Below are 16,670 nucleotides of genomic sequence, written 5' to 3'. Positions count from 1 at the left end.
TCCTTTTTTCTGCTCCTTCTTTACCTTTAAAAACCTTTCCTTTTCTGTAGCCCCCTTTGGAGCTCCCCTCTACTTGCTGGATGGAATGCTGCCCCATTCATGAATCAATTAGCAAAGCTAATTAGGTCTTTAAAATTTACTCCATTTAACTTGTGTTATTTAACACCAGGAAGTGGCCAATCCCTGACTCAGACCCAAATGTATTGGTTCTAAAGCCTCTGCCCTTATTACCTTTTATGGAGAAGGGAAATATATATATGCATGTTCTTAGCACAGAGCCTAGGATCACAAAAGTGAAACATCTTTTCATGCTGTCGGCCATTGGCAGAGGAAACTCTTCTCCATCTTCTGGTCTACCCAACCCCCCTCAGCTTCAGACTAAGTGGCATTCCTGCAAGAAGCCGGAGCCAACCAGTAGGGAAGGTGGGGCGGGGTTGGGAGGTGGGGGGTGTAAAGGCCGGGGAGGAGCATGGCTGGGCAGTTTCCCTGCCTGGGTAGCTGTGTAAGAAAGAAGCTGTGCCCAAGGCTGAATACAGCCCAGTAGCCAACTGGGTCCAAAGGCTTTTAGCCTTTTGTATGCCCTAGACTGAGTTTCAGGAGTGTGCCTAGTGCTGTCCCCCACCTGGCTCCTGCCTCATTGCTGCTGACTGTTCTCCCACCTCAGTAAACAGCCCTGGCCCCTTGCAACCATGGCACATCTCTCTTCCCCAGGACGGGCATGGGAAGCTGGGGGAGGGATTCTCGACCTCTTTTAGCAGGAGCCATCTGTGGGGACAGTGGCCTGATATATTCATGTCACCAAAGCCCTACTCACCGGTCATCCCAATGGTCGGTGCCCCAGATACCCTCTAGCCTCCAGCAGCAAAGACCTCCTGGGGCTTACAGAACCTCAGATTGTTGGTTCAGGAAGGGTCTTGTCTAATGCCCTGGGTAACCCTAACCTTTGCCAGCCTGGATTCTAAAGCTTGGGTATATACTTACCAGGCTCGTTGGTTACAGGAGACACCATTTATCAAGCTCTCACACTCGCTGATCTACAACGTGCTGTGTGTCCAGGCTGGAGTTCCTATGTCAATCAAGTGGAGTACACAGCGGGTCCATGGCAGTAACATTACATTCGTGTTCTCCCTGAATTCTTATACGGTCACCATCTTTGTGGATGACAGAGTGGAAGCTCAGAACAGGGAGGTGATTCATTCAAGTTTCCTCAGCTGGGACATAATGAAGATGAAATCATACCCAGACCCCACCACCGCGCAGTCAACGCCAGATGGCTCTTTCCATTTCTCTGCACCAACTGTCTTGCCCGATATGTGTCACGTGGTAGGCACCTGGTGAATATTTATGATGGAATGGGAAAAAAACACAAGGGCTTGAAGGGAAGGAGATGTGGGTCCAGAACCTTGTCTCTAGAGCTTTGCATGGGACCTTGAGGGAAAGGTCGAAATCTCTGACTGGCATATACAGCTGATGATAATGGTAATTCTCGATTCATAGCTCTGCTGGGAAGATGGATGAGACTCCATGAGACCATGAGTACTGAGCCTGGCACACAGTCAGCCCTGACAGAGGGTTGGTGTGGAAAAGAGATGGAGAAAAGAAAGAAAGAAAGAAAGAAAGAAAGAAAGAAAGAAAGAGAAAAGAACAGACAGGACAAGACAAGGTGAGGGAGAGAGAAACATGTCCAAAATGGTTTGAGGCTCTTAAAAGGGGTTTCACCTTCATGGGCCTCAGTTTCTGTGCCAAATGGGTTCATTTATTTAAAACAAGTGCTTTTTCCGTAGCCCCTACCGTGTGCTCTGTATCACTACACTAGCCCTCCATCACTAACCCTTCAACCCTTCAACACGCTGATCTAGCTGCCCCAAATCTAACCACTTAATCCCCAGGCTCTACAGCTTTTTCCCGTGGGCCCTGCCCTTCCCTCTCCAGGCATTACAGGGAGACTCAGGAGTCAGGGGCCCGGCCCTCGCCACCGCAGCCGGGTGCTCAGGCCCCAGGGGGTAGGAGGGAAGGGAGGAGCGGGACAAGGGTCTGGCCGCTGCTGGTCTATAGCTGCGCCAGGCCTGGAAGCTAATCAGGTTCCTGGTTCCCACCGGGGCCAAGAGCGACATCTGATCCTGGGGGATTGTGAAACGGAGTGAGGTGGCAGCCCGCCCGCGGTGGCCGCTGAGCCCTCTCCCCCCCGCCGGCGTCGCCCCACCCCTGCCCCACTCCTCCCCACGCGCTTCGTTAAATCCCCGCATCCGGGCGGCGGCTCACACCAGCACCCCGCCCGGCGCAGCACCATGCCTGTCTGCCGCCCCGGCCTTCACGCCGTCCCCCTCCTCCTCGGCCTGCTGCTGCTCGGCCTCTCCCCTGTCCCAGGTGAGCCGGGCGGGGGAACCCCGGCGCCCAGAGGGGCCGCTCCCGGAGCGCCAGGACAGGCCCGGGGCTAGCTGCACGTAGCCTCTCTGAGAGCTGGAGGAATGGGGATTCCTGGGGGCGGAAGTGGGGACGCCCATGAAGACCAAAATTTGAGGATTCCCTGGTGCCTGAAGGTGGTGACCCTTGGAGCTGAAGGTGTGGGGTCCAATGTGCTGGAGGTGGGGGAGACCAACGAAGACTGAAATTTGGGGCAGAGGCTCTGTGCTGAAGGTGGAGACTTAGTGGCGGGTGGGGGGACCCTCTGCCGACACATCGGAAGCTTCTAGATGCTCAGCTGTGCGGGGGGGGGGGGGGCGAGGATTGAGGGCTCTGAGGACAAGGGTTAGGTAAACCCTGTACTCACAAGTGTCGGGGACCCCGGGCCTGGAGGTGGGGCCCTCTGAAGGCTGTAAGGGGGGCGCCTAGGGCCAGAGACTTAATTCCTAGGAGCTGACGATCTGGGGCCCCAGGTGGGCGTCTTCCGGGACTAGGTCTCCTGGCCCCACTGACCGTCGGCCTCCCAGGCAGAGAAGCGGAGAAAACGGGCGTGTGCCCCCAGCTGCAGGCGGACCAGAACTGTACGCAGGAGTGCCAATCGGACGCCCAATGCGCCGACAACCTCAAGTGCTGCCAGGCCGGCTGCGCCACCATCTGCCACCTGCCCGACGGTAACCCCGGGGCGCCCCGAGCGGGGCGGGGAAGGGCGCTGTGCGCTGGAGGCGGCAGAGCGCCGGGATCGGGGCAGGGGGACGCTCCCGCCGCACCCAGGGACCCCTGCAGAGTGGAGACGGATGGAACCCGATCCGCCGTGCGCTCCCTCTCGGGGCCCCGGGCCGGGGGGGGGGGGGGGGGGGGGGACAAAGGCGTCGCTGAAGCGCAGCGGGGGAGCGGGGGGAAGGGAGGTCCCCCACCCCTGGCCGGATTCCATTCCCCGGTGCGTGACGGATTTCCGGGCAAGCACAGGCTGGAAGGTGTTTCCGGAGGTCAGGGCACCCGGTTCGCAGTTTCCTCCGCGGCTGGTTGGAGCCGCAGGGAAGCCCGGGGCAGGCGAGTGGGCTGGGTCCCAACACCTGGGGCGCTCAGGCCTCTCGGAGTCCCTCCCCTGGGGCGTCCCCCAGCTCTGGCGGAAGGACTTGGAGCGCCTGGCCTGGCAAGACTCCCCTGGCTTCCCCTGTCCAGACGGAAAGACACCTTACAGAATTAGCGGAGCGCCGAGCCCATCTTAAAGATGTGGTTGTGAGCGTCAGAGAAAGGCTGTTGCCCAGGCCGCACCGTCACTCCGTAGCTCTGCAAGAGTCATAGCGAAGTTCAACTTTTGCCCCTTCTTGGAAGGCTGGTTTGAAGGAAGTTGGGACTCCTCCCAGAGCACCCCTTCCCCCTTCCTCCTCTTTAACACAATCTCTTCCACTGTAAGGAGAGAGAGGGAACTATGTGAAGACGTGGGGGGTCCACAAAAGGTCCTTGCTAGAGCTTACCCTCCCACCAGGCTATGGGGACGGTCATCAGAGCAGGGAATGGGCTTAGACAAGGTGGAATCCAAGCTTCTCACTTCTCAGAGGGAAAACTGAGGGCTAGAAGCAGGGATATGACCTGGGGTACCCAGGTATTGTGATTACTGGTCTTTATCCAGGATACAGCCCTTGTATCTTCATGCTCTGTTATTTCTCCCAAGATACCAGTAGTGGCTGGGACTGTTTATAATTAGAGACCTCAGATTTATGAGCAAGGAAGCGGAGAGGTGGAGGGACGACTGGCCCATCAGCTGGCTGATCAGCTGCCCATCAGCAGCTCCCGGGTCTGGAGGCCTCTAACCTGGAGCACAGAGAGGAGGACCAGCAGGAGATGTGGAGCTTGAGAGAGAGGAAGCACGAGGCAGACACACAGACAGACAGACGAGAGAGGTCCTTGGGGACAGAAGGAGTGCCTGACTGTTAGGTGCCGTCTTCTCTGGTCCCTTGTCTCAGATGGACAGACTGAGGCAGGAAGAGGGACGGAGCCAGATGGCTTCCTCGACTAGGATCTTAGTTCTGCCATCTGCTAGTCATGTGATCCTGAGAAAGTCGCTTTACCTCTCCAAGCCTCTGCTTTCTCTTCGGCAAACTGGGGATAATAATCCCAAACCCTGTAGGATTAACATGAGGGCTAAATGAAATAACACACTGAAGATGTGTTTGTGGAGAATAGACACTCTATACACAGTGGCGCGATTTGTCGGTAACCCTTTCCCGACTCCCTTTTGTCCCAGAGAAGCCCAGTATCCAGATCTCCTGCCCTTTGCAAGGGAATGGATTTCTTTGTGCTAGGAAATCAGCCACTCCTGTCCTCCGCAAACTAATCAGCCACTTCTGTGCCTGTGTTTGACTTTTGGCTGGGCTTGCTCCTGGGGCTTCTGGGAATTGAGCCCAGCTCCCTTCTCCTTGACCCAGGAAGTTGAGCATAGGGTGAGTGTGTGTGTGTGTGTGTGTGTGTGTGTGTGTGTAAATGGGTGGTGACAGGCTGGGCTCAGGTGTTGGTTTTGCTTCTTACCAGCGGTGTGGTGTTGGTGGCACCTGTCTGTGCCTCACTTTCCTGGTCTGAGATAGGAGCAGGGTTAGAAACAGCCCCGACAGAGGAAATACTTGATGTGAGGATTAGAGGAGGTAATGGATCTACACCAAGAACACTGTAAGCAGCACTTCTCTGCGGTGTTGTCTGTGAGTGAGCCATGGATGAGTGAGTGTATGGGGGGGGGCGGGGCATGGAGTGAGTGAAGAGACCGTGGGTGTGCAAACCCTCACATGTGCACAGCTTACGAAGCAGCAGGGTGTCTGGTGCGCAGACTCTGAAGCCCGATTCCTGGGTTTCCAGTCCTGCCTCCATGGGTGGCGTAATAGACAAATTACTTAACCTCTTGGTGCCTCAGTTTCCTCATCTGTAACATGAGGAAATATTAACAGTACCTCTCCCTCTTGTAGAATTATTGTGGGGATTAGAGGGGTTAATATATGTCGAGTGCAGAGAATAATGGTAGCACCCGGAGGCACAGCGGCTCTGGGACATTTCTGCTCTCCACGTTAGGCCGCAGAGATAGGAAAAGGCAGACCTGGGCCTCGACCTGACGTCCTGTGATTTCAAACTCGAGGATGGAGGGAGCAGGAGGAGGAGAGGTCTGCAGACAGTCTTGCTAGGCGACTCTGGGATCAACTCAGACAGGCGGGCAGCTCTACTGTTTGTGACACGGGGGCGGGGTGGGGGGGGTGCTGGGAGGAGTGTTCATCTCCCGGCATCCCCTCTGCCCACTTCCCGTTGCTCCTTTTTCTCCCCAGAAAAGCAAGGTTCCTGCCCCCACGTGAACACTGACTTCCCCCAGCTCGGCCTCTGCCAGGACCAGTGCAAGGTGGACAGCCAGTGTCCTGGCCTGTTGAAATGCTGCTACAATGGTTGCGGGAAGGTGTCCTGCATCACTCCCGTCTTCTGAGGTAGGTGGGGGGGGGGGGGGGGGGGGAAGGAAGTGCACCGAAGCCTATGGGTAAAGATGGTTGAAAAGGAGGACCTGGCGAACACAGCTCTGTTCATGTCTGTCCATTTACTTGCTTTCATCCAGTCAGCAAGTATCTGTTATCTGTCACGTGCCATGCACGGCTCTGGGTACTGAGGGCGGCCCATGAGCGAGCAAATCAGACAAAAACTCTGACGGGTTTTATGTGCTAATGGGCAACAAAGAAAAATAAATAAGGAAGTAGATTCTGTAGAATGTTCGAGGGAGAAAAGTACCCCGGAGAAAAAAACGAAACAGAAGGGGAGTAGGGGTGGGGCAGGGTGGGCAGGAAGTGGGGTTGCCATTTTTTTTTTTTTCCCCCACAGGAATTATCAGGGAAGGTCCCACCCAGAAGGCAGCCCTTGAACAAAGACTTGCCAGAACTTGAGGGGGGGAGCGTGAGGATATCTGGGGGGAGTGTCACAGGCAAGGGGCAGCAGGTGCAAAAGCAGGAGCATCCCTGGTGTTTCATGAAAAGCCAGGAGGCTGGGTGAGAGCGAGGAGGGCACAGGAAGAGGAAGGTCGGCCAGGGGTAAGTGGAGCATGTCTTAGGGGCCTGATAGGTCATTACAGGACTTTAGTCTTGACCCAGAGATGTGGCCGCCATGGAAATGGACGTGCTCCGACTCAGATTTGGAAATGATTGTTCCGACTGCCGGGTGGAGAAGAGGCTGTAGAGGGGCAGTGGCAGAAGCAGGAGACCAGCTAGGAGGCTCCTGCGAGAGTCAGCTGGGAGGTGATAGACCAGGGGAGGCAGGTGGCTATGTTTGGGACGTATGTGAAGGCAGAGGGGACAGCTGATGAATTGGGCTGTGAGGGAAAGAGATTTCTTCTGTTGCCTTAGCATGCACTTAGAAAGTCAGCAGTTGGGGGAGCAGCTGTTTCCTGGGAGAGAGGACAGTGGACAGTGTCAGGAGCAGGTGGGGAGGTGAGAGGCTCTTTGCATGTGGCCAGTGGGAGGCCAAAGGCTGATCCTTAGTTTCGCCCAAAGCGTGGCTTTTCAGGACACACACGGCAGACATCAGATGTCTGTTTGAAGTGTGAGGGGCACTTGCTCTGTAGCAGGCCGGGGCCACATCTGGCCACCTCTGGTGGCTCTACCCATGTAAGGAAAGGATTGTGGAGCCTCTCTTCCTCTAGTAACAACTAAAAATAAAACAATATCAAGTCCTAGAGTAAGTGTGAGGAAGTAAATACAAGACCCCAAGCTCGTGTTTGGTTGGCCCTTGGGGACGTCGGGCACTGTGACCAGGTCTCTGTGCCAGGTGCTGGGGCAGAAGGTGTCCACTGCCCTTCGTCACAGGGCTTGCAGCCCCGTGGCTGAGGCAGACGGATGGACGGACACTCCGAGAGCCTGTCATCAGTGCTGCACTGAGGGAAGGGTTGAGCGCTGGGGGAACAGAGGAGAAAGCCTCATGGGGTGGGAGGTGGCGTGGTGGTGGGAGGGAGCAGCCTTGGCAGAGGGATGATCCTGGCCAGTCCTCAGGGACGACTGGAAGGTCGGTTGTGGGGTGAGGTGCAGGGGGAGCAAGAACCTGGAAGTGCCCTTTGGTTGACATCTCAGTATTGATGGTGGGGCTGCCTTGATAAGCCCTCACCCCGGGGGATTGACAGGTCACTGGTGGGGCCCGGTATTGCCCAGGTGAGAGGACTGAGGCTACAGAGAGGGGAGGGTGTGCCCGAGGCCCTGTGGGTGCTATTTCAAGGTGTTCCTTCAGTGCCTGGGAGGGAACCACGGTCTCCATGGGCCCAGAGCTCTCCAGTGATACCAGTCATCTCCTGCCTCCCTGACTGCCAGTAGGTGGCTGGACTTGGTGGCCAGGAAGACCCGGGTGTGGATTTCACTTCACTAGCCTTTTTTACCTCCCGGGGCTGCAATTATTTTGCTTGTAAAATGAGATCAATAAGATCTCCTTGACCAGCGAATCCCAGCTTAACCCAAGGAATGGAGACATTCTAACTTCCTGGCGGCAGAAGGGCTTTGAGGGAGATAAATGATGACTGTCCCTCAGGAAGGCCCCAGCGGTCAATTGGGCCACGGTTACCCAGGTATGTCCCGGGCAGGTGTGAAGCAGAAGAGGTGAGTCCAGGACCTGCAGAGAAGTGCAGGCAGAGCCCCAGGGCCTCAGGAAGGTGAGGCTTTGCTGTGCGTGTGTGTTGGAAGGGGGGAGTCGGGGGGGTTTGGTCCAGAATTTAAGCTCTGTCTTCTTGTCTAGTATTTTGCGTATTGCTGTTGATGTATTATTATGGTTTTCTTCCTCCAGCTCTAGCCACCACCACCCGCGGAGTGGGGGAGTGGAAGTTTCTGCCCGGCCCTGCCTGGCTCCAGCCCAGCTGGGCTCCCCTCTTTCTGGCTTCTGCACTCCCTCCAGAGCTGAGCACAGCTTCTGTCTTTTCCAACCAATAAAGTGACCGTTTCCAGCACTGGGGGAAGGGCCATGGCCTCCATTCTTAACCTTTCTGTCCCTGTCTCTCCTGACTCTGGATTGATGGCGGGGGGGTGGGGTGGGGTGGTGGCGACCAGGTCATCCTGGCATGAAGTCCAGGGAGGGATCAACTCTGAGACAGTGAACATACACTCAGGGCTTGGCTCGTGTACTACTCGTATAATAGCGTTTTCTTTGGGGAGGTTGGTGGTTGTCCTTTCGGCGGGAGGGACGTGGAAGAGAGAACAGGCTCAGAGATGGGATGGAACGCTTCCAAAGTCACTCCCATTCATTGACGGGGCCTGCAACACTTCTCTGTGCCCCGGACCCAGGGCTGGGAGACTTGTTTGCGAGATCTCCTGGAGCCACAAAACAACCCTCGATGTAGCTGATGACAGTCCCGTGTTCTAGCCTAGGAGTCTAGCAAGTGACTTGCTTGCGGCCACATGGACAGAAGTTGGCAAAACTGGGGTCCTTTGATCGGTCCTTTGATTGTTTTTCATTATCTATCTGTTTGTTTATTTATTTATTTTAATGTTTATTTATTTTGAGGGGGGGGAGGGGCAGAGAGGAGAGGGACAGAATCCCAAGCAGGCTCCATGCCGCCAGCGCAGAGCCTGACACTGGGCTTGAACTCACGAAACGTGAGATCACGATCTGAGCCGAAATCAAGAGTCAGATGCCTAACTGACTGAGCCACCCAGGCGCCCCTTAACTGGTTTTTTAAATCAAACCATTATTTCGTACAAGTAATGCAGTCACATGGACCAAAATCCAAAAGGTGAAAACGACAACAACAAAAAGGGTCTTTCACCCTTGACCTCCTCCCCCTGCCCCGTGCCCTACGGAGGCACCAGTTCTACCAGTTTCTTCTGTGTTCTTTCAGAGACCTAGCCCTGTCTCAGTCCTCACCCTCTATACCCCTTTTCTTTCCCTCTCTCTCTCTCTTTCCCTGTTTTCCCCACCATCCCTTTCTCTTTTCTCTCTCTTCCCCTTGCTCTCTCTCTGCCCCTTTCTGTTTCCTCATTGACTTTTTTTTTTTCTGTTCTCCCTCCATGCCCCTCTCTCTTTATCCCCTTCTCTCAATATTCCTCTGCCCACCCCAGGACAGCTTTTATCTCCTTCTCTGCTCTACCCACCATTGGATGTGAGAGGTCAGGGCAGCTTGAGGGCAATGGTCTGGAGACAGAAGATCTTGGTGGTTTGGTGTTTGGCCAGTCTTATCCTTCTCATCCTCTTGTGAGTCCCTGCCCCAGGCCATGAACCAGGAAAGACCCAGGGCTTCTCCATCCACCCCGTTAGGGATGCAAGGTGAACATGGACCTGTGGGTGCTCAGTGCATAAGGCTGTCCCTTGGCGATAGATGGCAGTGTAGCCTTCTCTTTTCTGATTTCTGTCCCTGCCCAGGCTTGAGTCGCCTGAGCCCTTGCGGGCAGCAGCAAAGGCATCCAGAGATGGGCTCAGTAGAAGCCCCATGATGGGACCAAATGTGTGGCTGCCACCCCCGCCACTCTCTCCTCACTTTCCCCAGGTTTGTACGGGGAGCGAGCCCTAGGCAGGGTCCCGTCTAACCCAGGGATGGCAGAGGTATGCCTTTTGTATGCATGCCATCTTCCCCTCCGGCACCCACTCTGCAAACCTGCATCGCTCATGCTCCTCCTTTCCCTAACCCAGGGCTCCAGGCAGCTGCTACCAGCTCCCCACTGACCAGGGCCAGCGGGCAAATTTGCTGCTCCCAATTTAACTCAAATGAAGTGCCACCAACAGCATATCAGACCTGGTGGCTGAGATTTTACTGCATGAGAAGGCTGCCCGGGGCCACCCTGAGTTGGGGTCTGAGGGAGATGGACCCTCAGGGCCTCCACCAGAAACTTAAGTGGGGGTGGGACTTTTTTAAGGGGGTCCCGGCCCACGGGCCTCCTGGGGAAGATGAGGTGGGGAGAACCAGGGTTCCTGGAGTTACCAAGGATCCCAGTGATGAACAGGAAGAACTCTGCTGGAAAAAGAGGGTTAAGGGGTAGAGTGGGTCACGTGAGAAAATGGGTGGGTTTGGAGAAGCCCCCAGCCTAGGACATTCCTCTGATCAACTTTTGCTGCCGAGTGGCTGCTGCAGGCCAGGGACTCTGAGGGTCTTTGGTTGAGGGGTGTGAAGAGGAAAGAAGGGGGGACTGCTCTGAACTGGCCCCTTCCTCCCCTCTTCCAGGTCTCGATGAGCTATTTATTATGTAGCCAGACCACAGCCATGCTTAGTTTTGGCTGGGGGGTGGGGGGGTGGGCACGGGGTGGTGGTGGCTCCCAGGGCCAGGAGTCCTGATAAATTGCTGGCTCCAGATGGGACTGTCACTCTCGTGGAACCTCCCAGAACCCCTCAGTCCTGTTGACCCCCCCCCCCTCCAGAGTTCAGGGCAGAGTTTCTTCCCGCCTTTACTTTCTCTTACTTCCAACAGCAAACTGCTTTGCTGATGCCTCTGCGCCCCATCTCCAGTCCCAAGGGCTGTTCTGTGGAACAAGCATCTGCGGAAACAAGCATCCGTTCGGCAGGAAAGTGCAGGCTTCGGGTTGGATGGATGATAGGAGGTTATACACAAAAAACTGAAGTTCTAAAAACAGGCCAGTAGAGGATAGCCCTGACTGAGGAACAACATAAGCAGAGGCATTTGCTCACCCAGGAAATATTTATTGAGTGCCTACTATGTATAGATGGTGGGAGGTTGGTACCAAGGAGGTTGTGAGTGTGTGTGTGTATCTGTGTGTGTACGTGTGTGTGCATGTGTATGTGTGTTCATGTGTGTGTGCGTGAATGAACTCATGTTTACCATGTATATCATGTCAAGTGATAACTCAAAGATGGGTAAGAGGACTGGTGAACCCCAAGGTGGGGGTTGAGGTGGGTGTGGTTTCTTTGCAGAGGGTGTTCAGGGAAGGTCTTTCATTAAACATCATTCAAGTACTGAGTTGAGTGAAGGAGGGTATGAGCCATGTGACAGTCCATGGGAAGAGCGGTCCAGACCCAGGAAACTTCCAGGACTAAGGACCTGAGGTCAGAGTGTGCTCTGAGTATTTGAGGATGGTCCAGGAGGCTAACGTGGTTGGAGTAAATGAGGGGTCAGGGGCACGAGGGGAGATGAGCTCAGGGAGATAGCGCGGGCACAGATTATGGAAGGCGCTGTGGTCACTGCAAAGACTTTGCCTTTTATTCTAGGGAATTTAGGAGCCACGGGAGGGGTCTGAGCAGAGATGTGCCCTGATCTGACTTGTGTTTGAAATGATCTTTCAGGTTGTTACGTTAAGAATAGACTCTAGAGGGCGATGTGGGAGCAGGGAGAGAGCGTTACACTACCGCCACAGGGCAGGGAAGAAATGCCTTTTTGTTCCTGCGTCTTCATCTAGTGTCTTGAGTTCCCCCCACCCCCGCACCCCCCGCTCCGTGCAACTGCCGACCGATGCTTCAACAGCTGGGGATGTACCAACTGTGCTGTCTTCTGTGGCTGCTGCCTGGATCCCTTTGCCTTCTGCAGGTGGATGCATCTTGGGGAAACTAACTCGTGAAATAATCATATTGCAAACACAACAAATACCCACCTCCTGCCCCAGCTGATAATTCTACCACAGAGTCATGGCAAAAGTGAGAGGGTGAGGAAGCTTAAGAACAGAATGACAGCTGACAGAATGCCAACCCTCCGTTCAGTGCCACAGCGTGTTGGTGAGGGTCTTGGTTTGCTCAGCTCTGAAAGGTGGTACTTAGGCGAACTGCTGCGACCCCCTTAGCCACAGAGCAACTTGGCATTGGTAGGTCCTGCCTGCAGAGAGAAGAGGTCCTAAACTCAGAAGTCTCTGTATTTCCCCCGCAGCAGAGACATCAACCCCCAGGCCCAGCCAGACCAGACCTATTGGGGTGAGCTCATTACACACAAAGATGGGACCCCTTGAGCTGCTCTGTCCCCAGTGTTTGTGCCCCTCATACCTTAAACACCCCTCTGGAAATTGTTCATCAGATGAGCAATCCAAAGCCTGCGGTTTCTTATGGGTTAGGGTTAGTTTTAGTTTCTTCTTTAACTTCATTCATTCTTTAGTAGGATGTTCTATAATCTCCAAGTATTTGTTACCTTGCCAAATTTCTTCTTGTGGTTGTTTTCGAGTTCCACAGCATTGTGGTCTGAAAATATGCACGGTATGATCTCAATCTTTTTGTACTTACTTAGGGCTGATTTGTGTCCCAGTATGTGGTGTATTCTGGAGAACATTCCATGTGCATTGGAGAAGAATGTATATTCCGCTGCTTTAGGATGAAATGTTCTGAATGTATCTGTTAAGTCCATCTGGTCCAGTGTGTCATTCAAAGCCATTGTTTCCTTGTTGATTTTTTCATTAGATGATCTGTCCTTTGCTGTGAATGGGGTGTTGAAGTCTTCTACTATGATGGTATTACTATCAATGAGTTTCTTTATGTTTGTGATTAATTGCTTTATATTATATATTTGGGTGCTTCCACATTTGGCACATAAATGTTTACAATTGTTAGGTCTTCTTGGTGGATAGACCCCTTGATTATGATATAATGCCCTTCTGCATCTCTTGATACAGTCTTTATTTTAAAGTCTAGATTGTCTGATATAAGTATGGCTACTCTGGCTTTTGTTTGTTGACCATTAGCATGATAGATGGATTTCCATCCCCTCATTTTCAATCTGAAGGTGTCTTTAGGTCTAAAGTGGGTCTCTTGTAAATAGCATATAGATGGATCCTGTTTTCTTATCCATTCTGTTACCCTATGTCTTTTGATTGGAGCATTGAGTCCATTGACGTTTAGCGTGAGTACTGAAAGATATGAATTTATTGCCGTTATGATGCTTGTAGAGTTGGAATTTCTGGTGGTGTCCTCTGGTCTTTTCTAATCTTTGTTGCTTTTGGCATTTATTTATTTATTTATTTATTTATTTATTTATTTATTTTTATCTTTTCTCACCTCAGAGAGTCCCCCTTAACATTTCTTACAGGGCTGGTTTAGTGGTCACAAACTCCTTTAATTTTTGTTTGTCTGGGAAACTTTTTATCTCTCCTTCTATTTTGAATGACAGCCTTGCTGGATAAAGAATTCTTGACTGCATATTTTTCTGATTCGGCACGTTGAATATATCCTGCCACTGCTTTCTGGCCTGCCAAGTTTCTGTGGATAGGTCTGCTGCAGACCTGATCTGTCTTCCCTTGTAGGTTAGGGACTTTTTTTCCCTTGCTGCTTTCATGATTCTTTCCTTGCCTGAGTATTTTGTGAATTTGATTATGATATGCCTTGTTGATGGTCAGTTTTTGTTGAATCTAATGGGGGTCCTCTGTGCTTCCTGGATTTTGATGTATGTGTCTTTCCTCAGTTTAGGAAATTTTTCCACTATGATTTGCTCACATAACCCTTCTATCCCTATTTCTCTCTCTTCCTCTTCTGGGACCCTATGATTCTGATGTTCTTCCTTTTTAATGAGTCACTGATTTCTCTAATTCTTAAATCGTGCTCTTTTGCCTTAGTCTCCCTCTTTTTTTCTGCCTCATTATTCTCCATAAGTTTGTCCTCTATGTTACTGATTCTCTGCTCTGCCTCATCCATCCTTGCCACCGCGGCACCCATCCGTGATTGCAGCTCAGTTATAGCATTTTTTATTTCATCCTGACTAGCTTTTACTTCTTTTATCTCCACAGAAAGGGATTCTAGTCTATTTTCGACTCCAGCTAGTATTCTTATTATCGTGATTCTAAATTCTGGTTCAGACATCTTGCTTGTATCTGCGTTGGTTAAGTCCCTGGCTGTCGTTTTTCTGTGCTCTTTCTTTTGGGGTGAATTCCTTCGTTTTGTCATTTTGAAGGGAGAAAAGGAATTAATGAGGTAGAAAAAATGAAATTAAAAAAATTAAAATTAAAAATTAAACACACACATACACACACAAAAATCAAATAGATGATGCTAGATCCTAGGTGTGTTTTGGTCTGGGTGTTGAAAGTGGTTTGACAGATTAGAGAAAAAAAAGGGGGGGGAAGGAAAAAAAGGAAATTGTTTGAGAATTTTAAAAAATGGATATACTGAAGTAGTCTAAAATGAGATATGGGGTAAAATAGAATTTGAAAAAATATACACAAAAATAAAGAATATGGTAGAAAAAAAATTAAAGAAAAATATTTTTAATAAAAATTAAAAATAAATATGAATTTTTGCTTTTTCTGTATTTAAGAAAAAAGAAAAGAAACAAAAAAGAGAAAAGATAAAAAAAGAAAAAAAAGAAAAAGAAGAAATCGTTTGAAAATTTGAAAAAGTGAATACACTGTACTAGACTAAAATAAAATGATGGAAGTAAAATAGAATTTGAAAAAAATCTACATAAAAGCAAAACTATAGTTAAAAAATTAAATAAAAATATTTTAAATAGAAATTGAAAGTAAAAATGAAGTTTTTCTCTTTCTGCATTCAAGAAAAAGAAAAGAAACAAAAAAGAGAAAAAAGAAAAAGAAAGGAAAAAAAGGAAATTGTTTGAAAATTTGAAAAGGTGAATACAATGAAGTAGACTAAAATAAAATGATGGAAGTAAAATAGAATTTGAAAAAATTTACATAAAAGCAAAACTATAGTAAAAAATTAAATAAAAATATTTTAAATAGAAATTGAAAGTAAAAATGAATTTTTTCTCTTTCTGCATTCAAGAAAAAGAAAAGAAACGAAAAAGAGAAAAAAAGAAAAAGAAAGAAAAAAGGAAATTGTTTGAAAATTTGAAAAGGTGAGTACAATGAAGTAGACTAAAATAGTGATGGAAGTAAAATAGGATTTGAAAAAATTTACACAAAAGTAAAAAATATAGTAATAAAAATTAAAGAAAAATATTCTAATAAAAGTTGAAAATAAAAATGAATTTTTTCTCTTTCTGTATTCAAGAAAGAGAAGTGTAAAAGAGAAAAAGAAAGAAATTGAATAGATGGACCTGCTAACAGATTGAAGTAGGACTGAAATTGCTTCGTTTTCCCCGAGAAGTCAGTCTATGTAGCGCTTTTTAGTCCATAAACTAAGCCGGCAGTGAGACTTGTGTTCTTGAAGAGCGAAGTTGGCCCAGTTGGGCGGGGCTCAGTGTAACAGCTCCGCTCTCCACTAGATGGTGCTGCTAGCCTACTGGGGTGGATTGTTGCCACGCTTGGAGGTGCGTATGCGCATGCGTGGAAGTGGTGCAATGGCGCCACCCAGCAATTTCTGTTCTCCCGGATCAACAATCGCGCACCCGTCCTCTGTCTTCAGCTCTCATCCACTCCCCGCTTTTTCACTGTCCGTGACCAGGCCCCAGGCAGTACCTCTCTCCCGAGTTTTGTCTCAGATGCAGCTGTTTTCTCTGGCCCCTTACTTCTGAAGAACTGCGGCTTTCACCCGTTCTGCCCCTCTGTGGGAGGGACTTACCGAGCAATGGCCGAATGAGCAATGGCCGAATGTCGGCTGCACCCAGGAATGCTTGCTGGACCCTGCTGCTGCCGGTGCCCCGAGACTGTGGCCAGGTGCCAGCCCTGCCCAGAAAAAGTTCGCAAGACAGTGTAGCAGCAGCGTTTCAGGGATTATGGAAAATCACAACACAAATCTGGCACCAGGCTTCACCCTTAACGACCTTGCCCCAGCACCAGAGAATGTGGCTGCCTTCCGGGGTCTGCTGGGACCAAGTGGCTTCAACGGTCTCTACCAAATGTCCTTCCAGCTGTGGAACCACTTTTCCCTGTGTGGCCCGAGAACCTCCCGGACCCGACTCTCTTCCTGGGAATTCGCCCTTCCCACCAGAACACCGCCAGGTATCGAGCTGTGGAGTTGCAGCCTTTGCGCTCCCCTTGTTTACAGTCTTAATGGAATTTAAACCCTCTCCTTTCTCCCTTTTTTAGTTTAGTCCCTGCGGCTGTTTCTAATTTTCCACTTTCTCTCCAGCTGCTTTTGGGGAAGGGTGCTTTTCCCGTATTCTCCCCCACCCAGTGTCCGTCCTCTCTCCGCCTGCAAAAGCGTTTCCTACCTTTTGCAGCTTCTCGCTCCCCAAATGCACCTCTCCGTGCTGCGTACCTGCTGAATTCTGTGGTTCAGGTTGTGCAGATTGTTGTGTTAATCCGCCAATCAGTTTTCTAGGTGTGTAGGATGGTTTAGTGTTGGTCTGGCTGTATTTCAGGAACACGAGACACACAAAAAACTTCCATGCTGTTCCGCCATCTTGGCTCCTCTCCTGGAAGATAATATTTTGACTTTGAATTTTTAATGTTCTCCCTTAGAGTTTTGTATGTTTGACTTTTCTATAAAATGTAGGCATTACTTTTATAATGATTTA

The 16,670-nt window shown here is 50.6% G+C and overlaps 1 protein-coding gene across 2 annotated transcripts; it reads left to right on the top strand.

Annotated features, from left to right (window-relative positions):
• Positions 1–2,246: 2,246 nt before the first annotated feature.
• On the top strand, positions 2,247–8,352 carry WFDC2 (WAP four-disulfide core domain 2). 2 transcript variants are annotated; one of them, XM_042930837.1, is made up of 4 exons: positions 2,247–2,367; positions 2,877–3,074; positions 5,712–5,864; positions 8,188–8,352. In XM_042930837.1, the coding sequence occupies exons 1-3, from the start codon at positions 2,289–2,291 to the stop codon at positions 5,861–5,863; spliced, it is 429 nt and encodes a 142-aa protein (XP_042786771.1). In that variant the 5' UTR covers positions 2,247–2,288; the 3' UTR covers position 5,864; positions 8,188–8,352. The 2 variants fall into 2 exon arrangements, with proteins under 2 accessions (XP_042786771.1, XP_042786772.1); XM_042930838.1 differs by having other exon boundaries at positions 2,248–2,367; positions 2,931–3,074.
• The last annotated feature ends 8,318 nt before the right edge of the window (positions 8,353–16,670 follow it).

Source organism: Panthera leo, chromosome A3 (genome assembly GCF_018350215.1).
Source record: "Panthera leo isolate Ple1 chromosome A3, P.leo_Ple1_pat1.1, whole genome shotgun sequence".
Classification (NCBI taxonomy): domain Eukaryota; kingdom Metazoa; phylum Chordata; class Mammalia; order Carnivora; family Felidae; genus Panthera; species Panthera leo.
The sequence above is the reverse complement of the archived record's forward strand: the minus strand, read 5'-3'. Positions and strand labels throughout refer to the sequence as shown.